The sequence below is a fragment of the Anopheles moucheti genome, unplaced genomic scaffold (assembly GCF_943734755.1).
Source record: "Anopheles moucheti unplaced genomic scaffold, idAnoMoucSN_F20_07 scaffold_24_ctg1, whole genome shotgun sequence".
In the NCBI taxonomy this organism is placed as follows: Eukaryota; Metazoa; Arthropoda; class Insecta; order Diptera; family Culicidae; genus Anopheles; species Anopheles moucheti.
In genome coordinates, this window is record NW_026453616.1 from 161,702 (window position 1) to 179,834 (window position 18,133).

Here is an 18,133-nt window from a genome sequence, read left to right on the forward strand (position 1 = left end):
AGATCAATTGACGCAAGCGATTAGGTGTGGCAACTCCCAACCTTATAAGCATGGGATTGTTGCGTGTGATTGCAAAAACACCGCGGCAGACACGGTTCAGTGCGAAAAGTGCAAGGAGCGGAACCATTTCGACTGCGCGAACGTTGCATGGAGTGTTAAGAACGAGAGGTGGTCGTGCAAAAAATGTGAAGAAGGGAAGAACGCACGTTTAGAGAAAAGCGAAGAAGCCGATGACGAGAAAATGGAGGCGAGCTACAGTAAGCCAAAGAGAGGATGAGTTCAGGATTGTCGTCAAGCGGTCCAACCATCGTATTCTTCCGGCGAATAAAATATATTAATTTGTATGAAACGATTTAGTTATAACACGTGCAGTTATCACCTTGCCGCGTTAAATGAATTGTAAATCATTCCTAATGAACTTTTTTTCTGTCTGTAACAATGTCCAATGAACGTAAAAACGCGCTTCATCGCCGCGATTCGGGAGCAGCCGCTACTTTGGAACGTGGCCCTAAAAGAGTACCGTAATAGTATGACGCGGGACAAGTCTTGGGCGAAAATAGCCAACAAGCTTGGCTACACCGTCAACAACGTTAAGTATAACTGAAAGATCCTTCGTTTCTATCGGCATTATAACAACGCACGGAAAGACACCTGATCCGGACGACATGCTAACAGCAAGATCATAAACTAAAAATATTTTACTTTCAATGTAAAAACATCCAGACATATCACAATAGTTGTGGGGCTTGGTTCCAGCAGATGAGTTTCCTCTGAGACACATTCGATGGGGGAAAACGGAGAATTCTTCAAGTATGAAATGCAATAATCTCATTCTGTCTCCAACCGTCGTTCGGATCGGATGCATGTTTGCTACGCTCCGCTCAAGTTACCGGCAAGCCCGTAAGAGGAAAGATCAGCAACTGTTAAAAATACCCAGGTGTTACCATCGGCAATAGTAGTAGTGTTAGTGAATAGAGATAATAGTGCGTACGAGGTGCGTAGGTGTTACGCGCACCTGCTGTGTAGTTCCACCGTTAAGCGTGTTATCCTTCTCCTTTGTTGTTCGTACCATTCCGTCTCGCTTACTTGTAGGTAAGTTGAAAAGTTACGTCGTTTTTGTTTTTCGTAAAAAAATAATATTTTTGTTTAAAAAATAATAATTACAACACAACCCCGTTCCGGTCTCTTTAGCCATAAAGGCCAGGATGGAAGTCGAAAAAACTTCCTCCCACGATGGGTTCACCCCGGTGACCCATAAAAAAAGAAAGCCGGCCATCCAAGAGGATGTTATTTTGCCGCAAAATCCAGGTCGTCGTGAACGACCGAGTGCAGGCGAACGCCATTTTTTTTTTTTGCCGAGGAGAGAACCTTCATAGGGACCCACCTTCCAGAAGGGAAGACCAGCAACGCTGGAAGCACCACACTCAGGGTACTGTCCGATTTGCCTAAGCACATGCGGACTAAACTCTCCTCGTACCTCAGAACCTACTATCGGATCACCCGCAAGGGCATAAGACTTCGGTAGTAGGCCTTCCGGGTACGTCCAAAGACCCCCCACGGCCCGCGCTGTGAACACTTGGTTAGAGTGTCAGGCGTTGTGTCTTCACGATACTACATCAAACAGTTCTTCGGGCTAATGAGACCTTCGCAACTGTTAGTGTTGGTCCAACAACGGTTTGAGCCGATTCCTAACCCAAAGAGTCGCGCGACCCAAAACTTGGAACTAATCGTGACCGTTTTTAGACGTCGCGTTTCGGTCTTGATTATGTTCCAAAGGAAGCAGGTTTGACCTCAACTCGGTCGCGTTTTGAGGTGTGTGGCTTGGCTAAAGCGCTTTTTTTAGCTTTTGCAAAATTTAACGAACGGAAATTTAGCGAAAGGAAAAAAATAAATTAAGGTGGTGGAGGTGATACACGTGTCTATCAGTACTATTTGTCCTTTTTCCACTACTCTTCGCTCTAGCATTTATTCCTTGGCTTGGAATGTGCTGTTCTGTCGTCCTGCTACTGCTACCACATATCAGCTGTGTGTGGGGAAAGTGAATGGAAGACATTATTGTGATATTTGCCAACCTGCTCAGGTCTGTATTTCTGTAAGGAAACTTCTGAAGAGAAAGCGGAATTGAACGGATTCTTACCATGAATGTTTGCGGTGCTCGTCTGAAGATGATGCTACGGCGATAGCGTGTCAGAGAGTTGATAACGACTGCGTTTTATTCTACGCGCAGCGCGTGAAATTTAAATCTTAATCTGCTGCGTTGAAGTCATGGTTTTGGTTCGAGGATGCATCAAAACGTTGCGTAATGGGTGTGCGCAATAATATGTTGCGATTTTTTTAGTTAGTCTAATGATATTCTTTTGGTGTGTTTTTTTAGTGCCTTCCTTGGGTTTTCGAGTTGTTTGTTTTATGTGAATTGTTTTATGAAATTGTCGATATGGCAATCTAAACGGCAAAGATGGAACGTTTCTAGAACAACCATATTAAAAGAGACGCTGCTCGGCAAAGACAGGCGATTGAGGAATTTGCAGCACCAACCCGGCCAGATGAAGGGCTTTTCCCTCGGTCAGAGTTTGAATTAGCACCGCTAGAAACGGAGGAACAGCTAGAGGATTTAGATCAGGGCCTACCGGTAGATCCGGAGTACAAGCCACAAGTAGAGTAGTTTTTGCGCAGGTAAATTCCTCGCGCAAACGTCAATATTCCTTGGAAGGTATAATACGAAGCGCGCGGCTACATAACGACATCCATGGCACGATATTCTACCGGTTTGCATCAGGCGATCGATTTGCTCTTCAGCAAACCATTTTTCAGAAAACAACAGATAACTGAACTCTGTCATCTATTTATTATACGCCAGCTATGGGAAGTTGAACAAAAACCAATTGCATTTTGTAGTTGTTGTGGTTTGAGATATAACAATCTCAGAAATAATTTTATTATTTTCTACATGTCACAATGTAGCGACAGATGAATGGTGGGCTCACGAAATTAATGCTGCGCTCTGTAGGTAATGTATTTGTGCGCAAAGTAACATGACATGTTTGGCCAGAAAATACGTAAGATGTTAATGTTATTTCCGCCACTGCAGTTGACCGCCAAATACCAGACTGAGGACGTCCCTTCAGTCGTCCTGAAAAGTGTGTAGCAGTGACATAAAAGTCAAGTGGCCAAACACAGAAGATCAGCACCGTTCGACAGGTCACGGGTGTATCCTTTGCTCGATATACAATGATTGTGTAGTGTTAAAAGGAAATAATTTGTTCAGACATATACGGAAAATAATTTGTCCGCCTATTAGGTTTGATATGAGAAATCTTATAGTATAATTTTAAATCCAATAACGCGTCAGAGGAGGGAATAAACTAAACATAAAGAATTATAAGGAGTCATTAATTAGTCGGGCCCGAAAAGCAGATATCGAGATGTTACAATCGAAATGATAAAAAGCAGTTAAATGATTTCATAGCTCGCAGAAAAGGATCATTTTGGCCGTAAGAGGTAAGGCCCGCCGGATTTTAGATCTACAATTCCCAGCATTCTGCAACGAATGGAGTAGGGAGGCATCGGAGGGAGGGAGGGATCGGATATGTACGGGGCATATTGCTCGAGTCATATACCATCCGTGCCATCCGAGACAGACTGCAGCTAGTCGATAGTGCCGTCCGTGGTCAAAACCATGCGCTCCCCCGTCTGTGAACCGTGGACAGGTAAACACTTTGGAGATGATAATATTCTCCTGTGAGGGATAAGTTATGGTCTGCTAAGGTGGCTTTGGTATGCAGAAGTATTAAACAAATAAGCAGTACGAAGAAGTTCAACGTGCACATGCATCAAATTGTGATGCGTTTCGTTGTCAAATAGTGCCCAGTAACGGATGCCTTCGTCGATCGACATGGACTGAAATCTACCAATCCAGGCAATTCCATAACCTCTTCGATGGGAACTTAAAAAACGAAGCCCTTATTTTACACGACACATTAACACCCAACAGTAGAACTTGCTCCCGACTAGGGCCCACCTGCAGGTCAGCTTCTTCGGCCGCGTCCACCTTTAGGAACTTAGCCACCTGTTTGTAAAAAGCACCGGTACGGCGTTTGCGGTTCAAATCACTCCAGTTGATAAAATAAAAATGTTTGAACACTTGCGATGTAATCACTGAAGTTGGTTGCTTGTGTAGTGTCTTGTTTTTTCGGATGATGCAAAATACAGATCCTTCAATTTAAAGCAACCGATCCTTTTGTGATATACATGGCGGTACCGTTCGTTGCCATAATGACCTCGTTGTAATAATGGCACCGTTTAGTGTTACAAGCATAAATGTTTGGAATAGTAAAATATATACATTAACCCTTCTTCTCGATATCATGCCATGCTGGATTTTCATCACAACATTAGCGCGCTTGCAATACCATCCAGTTCCTCATATCAAAAACCGGTGCAAAAATGTACTCCTTCACACGGCAAATTTGACGAAGAGAATGCACATGTGTGTGCGCAATATCCAATAATGAGCACGAGCGAGACCGCATGACGCCGAAGAAGCGAACAGCATGAGAATATCGTTCAGTCATCGAGCGAGCTTTCGATTCGGCGAGAGAGCAAGCAGGAGAGCAACAGCGGTTAGAAAGAGCACTCTTTAATTTTGGCCGTTGAAAGTCTAATTGTTCTCTTTGGGTAAGATGAGGATGGGCCGTTTGATGCAGCTGTTGACGAACGGAGACGACGTTGATGTTCGTCGCGTATGGCACGTTGTTGAAGCCGAGTCATGATGTCTCTGCTAGCTTCGTTCACAATGGACCACACCTCTTTGCTGTTGCACATTGCCTCCACAAAGTTGGAAGGGCTGACCGGCACACCAGCTGCTCTTTCGATGCGTGCACGAAATCTTGCGGTGTCCTCACAACTAAACAATGTATGTTCTGCTGATTCTACAGCCGTAATGCATGTTGGACACATGGCGGATTCGGTGAACTGCATACGATGACGAAACTCGTTGAAGAAACCGTGGCCGGTAAACATCTGGATAGTAAAGAAGTTTACTTCGCCAAATTTACGCGAAATCCAGGACTTGATATCTGGAATCAACTGCCTAGTCCACGTGCCGTGCTTTGCAGAAGTCCATTCTCTCTGCCATATGTTGAGTGATGTCTCTCTTTCTATCGAACGCGCTTTTTTACCGTCTGTGCCTGTCGTTCGTCGTCGCTGGCATGGCGCTGGACGAGCATCTTCGCCAATCAGTATGTGCAGCGGGATCATACCTGCCACTACACACGCTGCGTCATGAGAAGCAGTTTGGAAGGCGCTGATGACACGATGCGCCAAGATGCGGTAACATCTTCTCAACCATTGACGACGACACTCGAATCGTAGGGCATTTGCCCATATGGGGGCTCCATACCTGATTCCTGCCGTGACCGTCGAAGCTACTACCCGTCGACGGCTACTCCTGGGACCAAACCGGTTGGGCATCATGCCCGAGAGGCGTGTAGCCACCCGCGTTGCCCTCTCGATCACATGTTTAATGTGCGGTGTGTATTCCAGTCGGTCATCTAAGATTAGGCCTAAGTACTTCACACTGCGCGTTGACTGGATGATAGTTCCACCAACTCTTATGCTAGACAGCTGAGCACTGCGATGTGAGCTTATTAGCATCTACTCCGTTTTATGATGAGCAAGTTGTAGCCTTACGCTCTGCATCCAATCCACTATCACACTAATGCTTTGCTCGATGATGCGTTCGAGCTCTGGGATTTTACTCCCCACAACCACTACGACAATGTCATCAGCGTACCGGATTATATTAAATTCCACAAGGTCGGTCCAAGGACCGAGCCCTGTGGTACTCCTGCGGTTATGGTGCGCTCCACACTGCCCTCAGTCGTATCATATATCAATACTCGGTCGCGGAAGTAATCCCCAATAATGTTGTAGAGGTACTCGGACACATTTATCTTCTGGAGAGCGTCTGCTATTGCTGGCCAGCTTGCATTATTAAATGCGTTTCGTACATCCAATGTTACTATGGCACAATACCGATTACACCCACAATGTCTTGCTCTAGCTGGCGCGGCCAATTCAACCACCTTCTGAATTGCATCCATGGTGGAGAAGCCTTTACGAAAGCCAAACTGGTTGTTTGACAGCGCATTCGTGTCCTCAATGTGCCTGTTGAGTCGACTTAGAGTAAGCATTTCGAGCCCCTTACTAGGACCATCAATTAGGCAAATGGGCCGACTAGAGCCGGGATCCTCAGGTGGTTTTCCGGGCTTTCTGACGCCACGGAGAACAAATCTCGATCGAAACTGCCAGTTTGCCACCCCTGTCTGTTGTTGAATTGTAGTTGACTAGATGAATGCCCGAATGCAGATGTATCTATGCTGAACTCTATAGACCGATGGTCCGAAAACATGAAATCGGACAACACACACCAACCATTGTTTAGAGCCATGGTTCGGCTCACAAATGTCAGGTCTATTGTTGATGACCGGTCTGGCCTTACGAACGTTGGTGATGTCCGGTCATTCAGAATAACTAAGTCGAGACATGCAAAGGCGGTGAGTATTTGTATACCCCGCCTCTTCTGTGCTTCACCGCGGTTGCCGACTCTATTCGCCCAGCTTGTAGACCAAGCGTTAAAATCACCTGCGACAATTACTTTGGAAGCTCCTGAGACAGTCAAAACAATATTATCCAAAAGTTGACCGAACTGGCTAACGGACCAACTTGGAGGAGCATATACTCTGCAGATGGTAATGTCGTTGATCACCACTGCCACCAATCCTGGCATTGATGTGGATACCCATATGACATTTCCCGAAGTTTGCGTTCGGTTTTTGCTGTACGGACACGAAATTAAGCGCGTTTGCGCTTGTGTTGATGTCGAATTTACCGTACGATGCAATACCGATGAGGTTTCTTCTCATCTTCGTTTTTTGCTAATCACATCGAAGCAAGTCGCGCAAAAACGAACCAAATAACGAAACAAAATTAATATGGTGTTAGTACAGAAATGCGCTGACCGAGTACAATGGATTGATTGTAGTAGAACTTTTTCATAGGTTTTGCAGGCGTCGGTACGTTCGAGTGTTAAAAAATATGAAGTGATTTATATATTCATAATTATTTAAAATAATAAAATTTAGTGAGTGTAATTACATAAGAAAGGGTTTCGTTACTTATATTTTAGTGATAGTGACGGATTAATGAGAAAATGCCGAAAATGAATGGCCATTTTTATGCCAAATGTCGCCAAGCGATGTACCAGCTGGACCGGGATTTAGAGGAGGCCCAGGAGCGGCACCGCCGTACAGGGAATAGTGAAACGTTTACCCTCATGCCCCTTCCGGAGATTGGTAAGTTTGGAGTATGTGATTTTGTTATACTAAATTGAGTTAAAATAACATATTTAGCATAATTTCGCTACTGTGGAATATATGTCAATACATGTACATGTAAAAAAAGAAGTGCAGCTGAATGAGTGTGAACAAATTCGTTTGTGGTTTTGCGGAGTGTATTTTTTTTAGTGTGGTGACTCAAATATTGACTGGTCCGTTTCCTCTGTACAGGATTTTAGGACATGGATTATAGGTTATAAAAAACAAATAGCTAACCAATAGACATGATACGCCAAGACCGACATAGGGTCAGAGCAAAGTGGCTACAAATTCTATTAAAAATGTCTAAACATGAAGAAAAAATCTAGATGCAAATTGGAGCATATTGGAGCAATCCGGTGCAGTGGACGGTATTGGTGCCGGTCTATACACCATAGGACTGGTACCAAAATCCATCATGTTAATACCTCCGTGCACAGGACTGTGACTATACTGTTTACTTGCAAGATAAGTGAGATGCTTGCAGACTGCAAGAAATGCCCGAAAAGGCAAAGCCAACCTAGATTGTAGTTCCACAAAAAAGAAGAAGTACTGCTAGGTCAAAAACAGACACTATGAAAAACCTATGTTACGCAGGTGTTCCTGCAGATGCAGCTTTGTCATACAGGATACCAAAACCAGGATTCCATCCAAAACGTGGCTGGTGCGAAGCAACACTCTGACTAACCAGAAAGAAAAAGGATTTCATCCAAAACGTGGCTGGTGCAAAGCAACACTCTGACTATCCAGAAATAAAACCCAGGAATGGCATACAGGTTATAGTTTCAGATAGAAAAAGGAAGCTATGTTATCTGTACTGTGTAACGTTACTCGTCACAAAGTTTATAGATTAAATTTAAAAATAATGGGTTTTATGTTACTGGTTAGCGGTTGGAAATGATCCGTGAGTATATAATCCTTCCATAATCTATATACTTGTGATCTAGTATCCAGAATAGCCTAATTTATTTGTTGCCTTTCACGTAGTCCATGTATAAATTATTATGTTTATTATAATAAATTATCGTAGTATTTTTTTTAGCAGTATTTAAAAATCGTATCATGATCACTCCACACTTTACAACGTATCGACCATGATAAAAATCGCAGGAGACACAACACAAAAATAACTATAGGATTCTATATTCTGAATCCCCTTAGAGTGGAAGCTGATCATGGAAAAACGGTCAGATGGAGCATAGTCAGTTACATAAAATCAGTTATACCATAATTTAATTTGCTATTGTAAATGTTTTCAGTAGTACAACTCTAATAAATATTTACAAACGAAATTAAAAGCTCCAATAAGAGAAATATGGATGTAATCGAGTGAAAAACGTAAACCTACGCTCTATCACAAAACGAAAAAATATCATCATTATAAGAATATGGACGAATTAGAACGACAAAATACAGCCAAAGTCTGCAACGGCGACAAAGATCTTTGCCATCTTAATTGAAAAACGATTGAAATTATGTGTTAGTTAATAAAAGGGCAAACATATTTATAGTGTATTTGCTCGACGATCGCGACGTAAAAGAAAATTAATGTAATCTTACCTACCACTCCGGGAGAATGTAATCGCGAGTGCAAGTATTAACGGAATGAAAACAAGCGTACGCGTTTTTGTCATATGCTATTTTCAACTTTATACTACATATTGTTGTAACGAGTTTGAATATTTAATATTCTCTTTTAAGATTTAATCTCAGGATCACCCACATCTGGCACCAGCGCAGCAAATGAAGGACTACGACAAGGAACGAACAACGCAGACCAAGGAGGAGGGGAACATACTGATTTTTTTTATTATTCTATTTTCGATAATGGTGGGGGATCCAATAACACTACTAACATTAGTATAGATACCGCCCAGGTGGACATGTATTCGGACGGGGACGACTGTGCCGATTTTGAAGAAGACGCAGTCGGTTGGGACGATGCGTTCGACATATTCGATGACATGTCTTTAATTGACTGTCTGAGATACTTTGCTGTATCGCATCAGCTCCCCCGTTCGACGGTCAACATGATGCTGGCGATCCTACGGAAGAAGCTGAATTTAAATCTTCCCAAAAATACGCGGACGCTTGTAAAGACACCCACTGGGGTTGGGAAAATTATAACTCCCATTCCTGGTGGTGATTTTTGGTACGGTCTTAAGCCGGTCCTGACCCAGCATTTGCAGTAAGTATTTAATGATCCAATTTGTACACAACATAGAAAACTCATTTTCGTATATGATTTGATTACAGGAACGTCAATCCCGAAGTGACACCTTTTTCATTAGACGTGTCAATCGACGGGCTACCACTACACCATAGTGGACCAACCCAGCTTTGGCCAATACTCGTGCGAGTGGTAGAGTTGCCAAAGCTGCCGGTGATGGTGGTTGCTACATTTAGTGGTCCATCAAAGCCGGAAAGCATCATTTCGTTTCTTCGGCCGTTTATAGATGAGCTGAATCTGATTCAGCGGGAAGGCTTGGTAATCGGCGATAAAACGGTGCAATTTGGAGTTCGCGCTTTTATCGCTGATTCGCCAGCTCGAGCACTTTTAAAGGGTAAGATTTTTAAAATGTTTTACTAATTTAATTTACTATTTATAATAGAGCAATAATAAGATACACTATTAATGAATTTTTCGTTTTTACTTACAGCAACAACGAGCTACAACGGATATCACGGTTGTATGAAGTGTTCTGCTGTTGGCGAATACTTAAGCGATCGTAAAAAAATGATTTTTGATACCGTCGATGCTCCCCTGCGAACGGACGCAGGGTTTCGTAGTCGAGTGTGTAAGGACCATCATAAGTCTTGGCGATCACCATTGGAAAATTTAGACAATTTTGATATGATCAAAGGTGTTGTCTCCAGCGATCGTCTACACCTAATTGAATTGGGTGGAACCCGGATAATTTTGCGGGGTATGTTGGATGGAGACTATCCAGGGGTTTGTGAAAAGTGGTCCACTCGAACGAAGGTAATTGCATCGCGTTTTTTGTTAAGCATACAGCTTCCTTCGGAGGTGCATCGGCGTATGCGGCACCTAAAACACGTCGCCTTTTGGAAGGGAACGGAATTGCGGTCCTTCCTACATTATGTTAGTATTGTGGTCATGAAGGACTTTATGAATTATCGCACATATCGTCACTAACTACTCTACTTCTGCGGTGTGACAATATTTTCTTCATTGGCACACCAGCGCCTTTGGCCTCTGGCAGACAAATTCCTTCGCTTATTCGTGAAGGAGTTTGGTTCGATATATGGTCGTGCCTACTTGACGAGCAATATCCACAATCTCCAACACGTGTATGGAGAGGTTGCGTTGTATGGACCGCTCGATGGGTTCTCAGCGTATCCCTTCGAAAATCATTTGCAATTGATTAAACGCTGGGTCCGTTCGGGCACCAAATGTGCGCAGCAAGTGGCAGCCCGATCAGACGAACTTGCACGCGTCGATCGGGCTGTTAACGTAATTGCTCCACAATATCCTAGATTAAAGGTAAATGGTGATGGTGTACACGTGACCGCCGATTTTGCCTTAATGCCAACTTTTAAGGATCAATGGTTTTTAACCAAAGACAACGGCATTGTTAAATTTTTAGAAGCAAAGAAATCTTCTGCGCTTCCCATCTCCGTTGTTGGAGTCCGGTTTTTGTCAGTGGCGGAGCATTTTAACGTATCAGCGGACGACAATGCTTTTCCTCCATTGTCGTCCGCTGCTCTGCACATATATGAGGTGCAAGAGAATGCTCCGTCGCGAATGGTGGAAGTGCCATGGACTGAAATCAGGTGCAAGCTGGTTGCAGTCCGGTTACCTACCCACTGCCTTAATCCTAATTCCACACAACCACTTCCACGTCCTGCTCCCAATACTATTGCCTTTCTTCCTCTTCTTCATACTTTCATTCTTGACTAATCACTCAACTTTTAACTAACTAACTTTTTAATTAATTCCTCCATCACTACCTACAAATTTATCCATACTATTTCAACTAAAACACTAACAAACTAATAACAATATTTCCAATTGGTTGTTCACGCTAAATTTTAAATTTGCTCATAGTTTTATGTTGTAGGAACTTTCTGTGGCCGCGTGAACAGCCTTATTTAATACGGGAGGTAACAGGTGGTAAGTTATGATACTTCCATGGAATGGTTAAAAGATTCTAATTCAATGTTATGGTTTTATTTACAGACACTTTCATCGCGATTCCGGTACATCGGTGCCCAGTTCGTAGCCGACCCTTTTAACCGCATGGATGGCACCTCGATTATCCAACCCCATTGGACATGGAATTTAAATTCCTTTTTGCATTAACCTATCTAATCACTATTTACGTTAAATAAAGATAGATAAATAGATAGATAGATAGGTAGATAGATAGATAAATAGATAGATAGATAGGTAGATAGATAGATAGTTATGTAGATGAATATTAGATTATAGTTTACTACGTTTATTATAGTACGTACGTTAGATTATAGTAAAATAATTATAGTTAGACATAGGTTCGTTTGTATTTGTTAGTCTGTTAGTATTTAATAGAGAAGAGCGTGATTGGTAGTTGTATAACGAAATAAGATAGAATAGGATAGGTTACATAAAGATAGGGATAGCCTTTAGAATAGTAAGCATAAGAAAATTAGGAATACATAATGTTAGCTAGGACTAGATAGGTAGGATTTTGGTATAAATAGCGGTTAAGGATTAACGGAGAGGATGAGAATTTATATCCGTGTAAGGGGAAACTCTGCCCGAAAATAAGCAGAAGCAAAAATCATAGATCTAAAATAAAGGCCATACACTTGGACGGAATTTTCTTAACTTCGCCTAAATTCATACTACATGGCGACCGTGATCGTGAAACTTGCGACGACGCGAACTTAAGCTAAAATTTGATCGAGTGAACTGAATTAAAGATCCCTTTACGGATATATACACGGAAATACCAACCGTCAGTCCCCGAATCATCAAACCAAGGTCGAACGGTAAAGTGTGTAATTTCGGAAGTGAGATAGTGCCCAACAAACAATTCGAACTGGTTCGAGGCTCGAACAGGTCCGGTTCGAGCGTCGTTCGAGCCATTGTTCGAGCTCGCAAGGAAGACGCGTTCGAGCCTTTTCGATGAAAATCGAGCGGGACGTTTTACCAAAGCGCCATCTATTGTGCATTGCAGTAAACAATATTTAGGACAAGATTAATAGATGCACAATATTCCCAACTGACATTTTATAGCAGAATTGTAGCGTTTTTCGAGCGTTCGGTGCCTTAAAGTGGCGACTTAAACGTGCCTTAAACCGCAGACGTTTAAGGCACGTTTATACCAGTTCGACGCTTGCTTTCATGCAGTTCTTCTAGCGCTACCATTGTCATCCAAGCTGTCAAAAGCCAAAGGCGCATTGACAGCGCAAATACAAATCGTAAAATAAACAAAAAAAACCGCTTTGTGATATTTTACATTTTATTACTAAAACCAGTTGTTATTCGTTGGGATATCATCGTATCCATTTTGTTCGAGCATTTTGCTGAAAGGAAAACATAAAGGTATGTAAAATTATGGTGAATTAACAACATGAAAGTGATTTTTAACCTACTCTCTTTCGCTTGTAGGAAAAATGTCCCGGGAATCGGTATCTCAGGCACCGGATTGTTCGCTTCTTGCGTTGGCGGCTAGGTTGGCACAGTTAACGAATAAATCCTGTCCGCCAGTATCGTCAGTATCAAAGCTACTGCAGAACCGTCATCCTTCAATCCTATAAAAAATAATGGTAAAGTTAATCTATTGTTTATGATAACTAAGATACCGTATTAACTAACATTTATCTTTAAAGCTTTGATGGAAACTTCAGCTAAAATCTCCAAGCCAGCAACTTCCAGAACAGCGCAATCCATCATCATTCCAGTCCGATTAACTGTGAATAGATTTTCGCAGCAAATAGCATCACCACCGGCAGCTTATAATTCTGAAATAAAAAAGAAAAAAGGTTATCGACCAACACCTGTAGTTAAAAATCCATCCAATCCCGAACCAGCATCAAACATCATCAAAGATATCTTCTTCATACAGCATAACACTGCCAGGGTTTGGATCTTCCTCCTTATCCTCTTCCCTTGGTCCAGAGTAGTTCGGCATAGTCCATAGGCCATCGTCAGTCCAGGTTGGCATTGTCCACCGGTGTGTTCGTACCTTGTTTTCCTCCTTCCCAACCAAACCCAGTATCGCGTGCAGAAGCTGAAATTAAAACGTAAAGGTATGTAAAATATTGATATTTTGTACAATATGAAAGTGATTTTTAACCTACTCTCAATCGCTTGCAGGAAAAAATGTCTCGGGAATCGGTATCTAAGGCACCGGATTGCTCGCTTCTTGCGTTGGCGGCTAGGTTGCCACAGTTAACAATTAAATCCTGCCCGCCAGTATCTACCGTTAAAGCTTCCCAGCAAACAACATCACCATCGACAGCTAAAACAGATAAAAGCATATCCCATAGTCACAAAAACAGAAAAAATATAACGCCCAACACCTTTAGTTAAAAATCCATGCAGTAACAACCAGCATCGAACATCTTCAAGTTTACCTGTATATAGTATAACACCATCCAGCATCGCTTCAGCACCACCGACAGCTTGCCTTCCTGAGAATGTAGGAATAACAGGGAATCAATTACGTTTAAAACCAGGAAAACTTTATCGGCCAATACTTACAACATCATATAAAGTCGCTTCCTGCAGTACAGCATCATCAACTGTCGTTGCTGCAACACCGGACCCAGTTCCAGTGCGTTCTCAGCAAGGAAAAGACACGGCAGACCAACTAGCTGTGATGAATAAATCGTTGATGCTTCTTTGGGCCGAGGTGAAGAATTTGACGGATTATAGAAGCCATCGACCTAATGGAACAGCTGTAATGGAAGAAGAACAGCACTCGCCATCATTTCTGCCTTTCATTACATCTGAAGAAGAATTAACATGTTTTGAAGATCAGCTCCATGAAAAAACTTATTTTCTAAAAATTCCTCAAACTCTTGTCGATAGGTTGGAATCGGAAACAGATGTGAAGAGCCGAATGCATAGCGCGTTTCAAATACTATTTGATAAAAAATTTGTTGTGCAGTGCAGCTGGCGAGGCGGGGGAATATCTGGTCCGAAAATAAGATTAGATGAAAAAGGGAATGTTTTGCGACTATTTAAGGCCATAGGCGAGGATGTCGGGTTTGTAGTAGGTGAGGAAGATGTAAAAAAATTCTTCGTAACAAAACTTAACAATGCGCAAAGCAGCGCAAATAATTTCAAAGGAGTGATTAAAAGCTCTAGTAAGTGTTATCACAAACGTGAAAAAAATGTTAATAAATAAATAAAAAATTGTTAATGATTCATTATGTGCATTATGACTATTCCTCAACTTGCATTCCTAGTTTATAAATCACAATTGCTTTGACTACTCAAAATACAATTATGATTTGAATTTACTAACTTATCTGGTATACGGTCCTTTCTGGATATAATCTATTAACTACTCACGGTCAAGCACGATCGTCTCGCATTTCGGTCTTGCTGGAGTTAGCTAAAAAGAGTACAATTTATGCTTCAGTAAAAATTATCACTAACATTATTGAACTCACTTACTCGGACCGAAGTGTATGCAAAAGAGGGAAAAAAACTGTTGATTTGGGTTGAACAGATGGATGAACGGCAACAAGTTTGCATCTGATGTCTGCTATATCCACTTCTACGTTTTGTGTCGTAACATCATCTGGTATTTTATATATAAGGATATCCGAAGAAGAAAACATTGACTCCGGATCATCCCCGCTGAAAAGAAATGAAAATAAATCCAAATTGTAATCATATTGTTTACCCACTATCGTAAAATTGTCATTTGTTTGAACGACATTCAAAAATTTGACAACCCCGTTACCCTTTGTCAAAAACCATTCGTCTCTAGGCAATGGACGTAGAGAAAAATCGGATGCCAAAAAAATGCCTTTCCCATTTGTGGTCAAACGTGGATAGTGACGATTCGTACTATCACTTGCCATCCCCAATGCAGACCGTTCTTCTGAACGTGCTGCAGCTTGCACCCCACACCGAAAGCCCGATCGAATCGACCGTTTAATCACCTGCAGGTGGTTTTCAAAACAATACGTAGAAAAACCGTCTAGCGGTCCGTATTTAAAAACGTCCTTAGCAATGTGCTGGAGATTATGGACGTTGCTGGTGAGGTTCTCACGGCCATAAATCTCCCCATACTGCTGAACAAAGCTGTTCAAAAAATCAGCTGCACGATCCCAATGTCTTTGATGATACGTGGAAGAAAATATAGTCACTGCACAAAAATAAAGCAAAAAGTGACTATATGCCTCCACGCTTAAAAACTCTTCCATCAGCACTACACTGGCGTAATGAAGATATGATCGAAATTCCGAACCCTTCCAAAAACGTATCACATTTAACCCTCTAAGTTTACGATTAATCTCAGAGGGCAGTTGTACGTTGGTAAGGAATTTCGATATCCACATTTTTGCTGCAGAGGACAAAGGAGCGAAATTGGAATACTTATTTTCCACTAAGTATAATAGGTGGCGACGGGTCACTCCCAGATCGCATGTATGCAGACGATCGCTCGTTGGCACGTTCTCGATCATGTCGAAACCCAGCAAGTCTTCTAAGGGCGAGCGCCATAGTTGATGATGACCCGGACATTCCCTCGCTCGAAATCCTGCATCCGTCCGTAGGGGAGCACCAACCGTGTCGAAAATCATTCGGTGAGCATGATATTCGCCGACACACGTACACCTCATACAGCCGTGATATCCATTATAGTTGGTTGTTGCTGCAAATCCCAATGAGTTAGCTTGTTAATGAACTGTAAATGTTGTAAATGTTGTTTGTATCATACAGACCTTTAATGAACGCTCGTGCTGGAGAATCGGCAACAATAGCGCGAAGCTTCAATTGCACAACTTTATCGCAGAGCTGCAATCCTCTCTGTTGAATCGCATTCAGCTCTTCTACCAACGGCCTCAAAAAGACTTGCAGGCTGGTTGGTTTTTCCGGTCCGCAAAACATCGAAATCATCATGATTGGGGCTTGGGGGAGCTCTACCACTTTCATTAGGATGGGCCACAGCTGTGTTGGTGCACCTTTATGAAGGGGAAGCCCGTCAGTGGACAAAATGATGGTTAGTTGGTCCGTTGGAGGAACAGTTGACCTAAAATATAATATAATGGACACATGATTAGGAATACAATATTGCTGAACATATTGCAAATATTTACTTACTGGAAGTAGCTGTTGAGCTTATTCTCAATTCCTTTGTACCAAAACTCTCCCCCTTCAACGGTTCGTATCTCCTGGCTGATGGTGGTTGATGTTTTTAACAGCGTACGTGAATCCTTGGGAAGCGGAAGGTCGGTCCATTGTCTGAAAATAGCCAAAATTTCATTAATTGATGAACGTGGTTGGTTATGTACGACTGCCCAATCTTTTAAACAATCGCTAATATTGCGGTGGTTTCTACAGTTATGAGCAGTCGTACATTCGCCAACAACATCTTCATTGTCGCTATCAGAGGAAAGGTTACTCGCGTAATCGTCCTCTTCGACAATTTCTAAACTACTATCTAAACTAATATTTCCACCACCTTCTTGATCTACGCTATAACTATCATCTAAGTCATCTAAAACTGCATCCCCATGAACACCACCACCAGAAAGATTAAAACTAATTTCGCTTGTGACGGCCGGGTTTGCAGGCTGCGACGAATCTTCTATCTCCTGGTGTTGATTGGCTCCCTGCGACGTTGAATCTGTAAAACGGATTGAGTTTATTAGTAATCCTTTATTGCAATATAATGATATTAACAAAACTTAACGGCTAATCGTAACAAGGTTTCTGTTCTGCTAAACCGTAGCAATAACAAGCACACGCAACAGTACAAACATGACCCGATGTTTTCACATTAACGCCCATCGTTCAGTCACTTTTTTATTTCGGTGAGAGTGGGCAATTCAAAGATTTCATCGTGCGCAAATAATCTTTCGAACGCACGAATCGTATCGAACCGTACTTTCACACAAAATGTTCTGCCGGAAAACACCGGTAGGATGCTCAAGCCGGTCAGCCGGCCGTTACCTGGGGATCTCCGGGTGTAATTTCACAACACATACGAAGGCAAAGAAGGAGAATTCTTTCACCATTTCGTCACTGCACTGAATTTCACACACTGTATTACACCAAACAATCCTAAGTGTCCAAATTAGCTAAATAATTAAGCAAAAACTTACCGCTATGTTGAGGCACCAACCGGCTCGTTCCCGGCACTTCCGCATCCAGGCTTTCTTCGCGATGGTGCTCAGAAAATAACTCCTTCAGCTTCTTGTTGGCCCGATTCGTCAATTTGCGGCTTCTCTTCAACGGCAGCGAAGACATTTCGATAGATTTAATCGCTTTTCTTTGCTGGTAAAATTTCAAACACACGACCGAAATCAGTTGAAAAATGAAATTGTGACAGTAGCGCCGATAGAAAATGTAAACATAGATGAAGCGTCTCATGGTTGCCAAGTCGCTACACGGAGGATTACACACACAAGCACATTTCACGTTTCGAAAAGCAGTTGGTCACGCATACACATACAGTTTCGAGCGATTCGAGTATGGCTCGAGCAGAGTCGAGCATTTTTTTCTACAATTATAGCGTTTATTTTAGACCAGTTGTCAATTGGGTTTGTAAAAATAATATTAATTTTATTAT

At 42.2% G+C, this 18,133-nt stretch overlaps 1 protein-coding gene and 2 pseudogenes across 1 annotated transcript; 2 read left to right on the forward strand and 1 right to left on the reverse strand.

The window, feature by feature from the left end:
• Positions 1–7,255: 7,255 nt before the first annotated feature.
• On the forward strand, positions 7,256–9,739 carry LOC128309183 (uncharacterized; annotated as a pseudogene).
• A 563-nt stretch (positions 9,740–10,302) lies between these two features.
• Positions 10,303–11,295, forward strand: LOC128309222 (uncharacterized; annotated as a pseudogene).
• A 5,363-nt stretch (positions 11,296–16,658) lies between these two features.
• Positions 16,659–17,811, reverse strand: LOC128309218 (uncharacterized). Its single transcript, XM_053045599.1, has 3 exons — positions 17,667–17,811; positions 17,002–17,188; positions 16,659–16,815 (listed from the first exon to the last, which is right to left on the reverse strand). The coding sequence occupies exons 1-3, from the start codon at positions 17,809–17,811 to the stop codon at positions 16,659–16,661; spliced, it is 489 nt and encodes a 162-aa protein (XP_052901559.1).
• Positions 17,812–18,133: the final 322 nt, after the last annotated feature.

Coding starts and splice junctions, on each gene's coding strand:
- LOC128309218 (XM_053045599.1), bottom strand. CDS start 17,811: ATGTCTTCGCTGCCGTTGAAGAGAAGCCGCAAATTGACGAATCGGGCC. Junction 17,189..17,666: donor GTTGGTGCCTCAACATAGCG/GTAAGTTTTTGC, acceptor TCCGTTTTACAG/ATTCAACGTCGCAGGGAGCC. Junction 16,816..17,001: donor GGTGGAAATATTAGTTTAGA/TAGTAGTTTAGA, acceptor TAATGAAATTTT/GGCTATTTTCAGACAATGGA.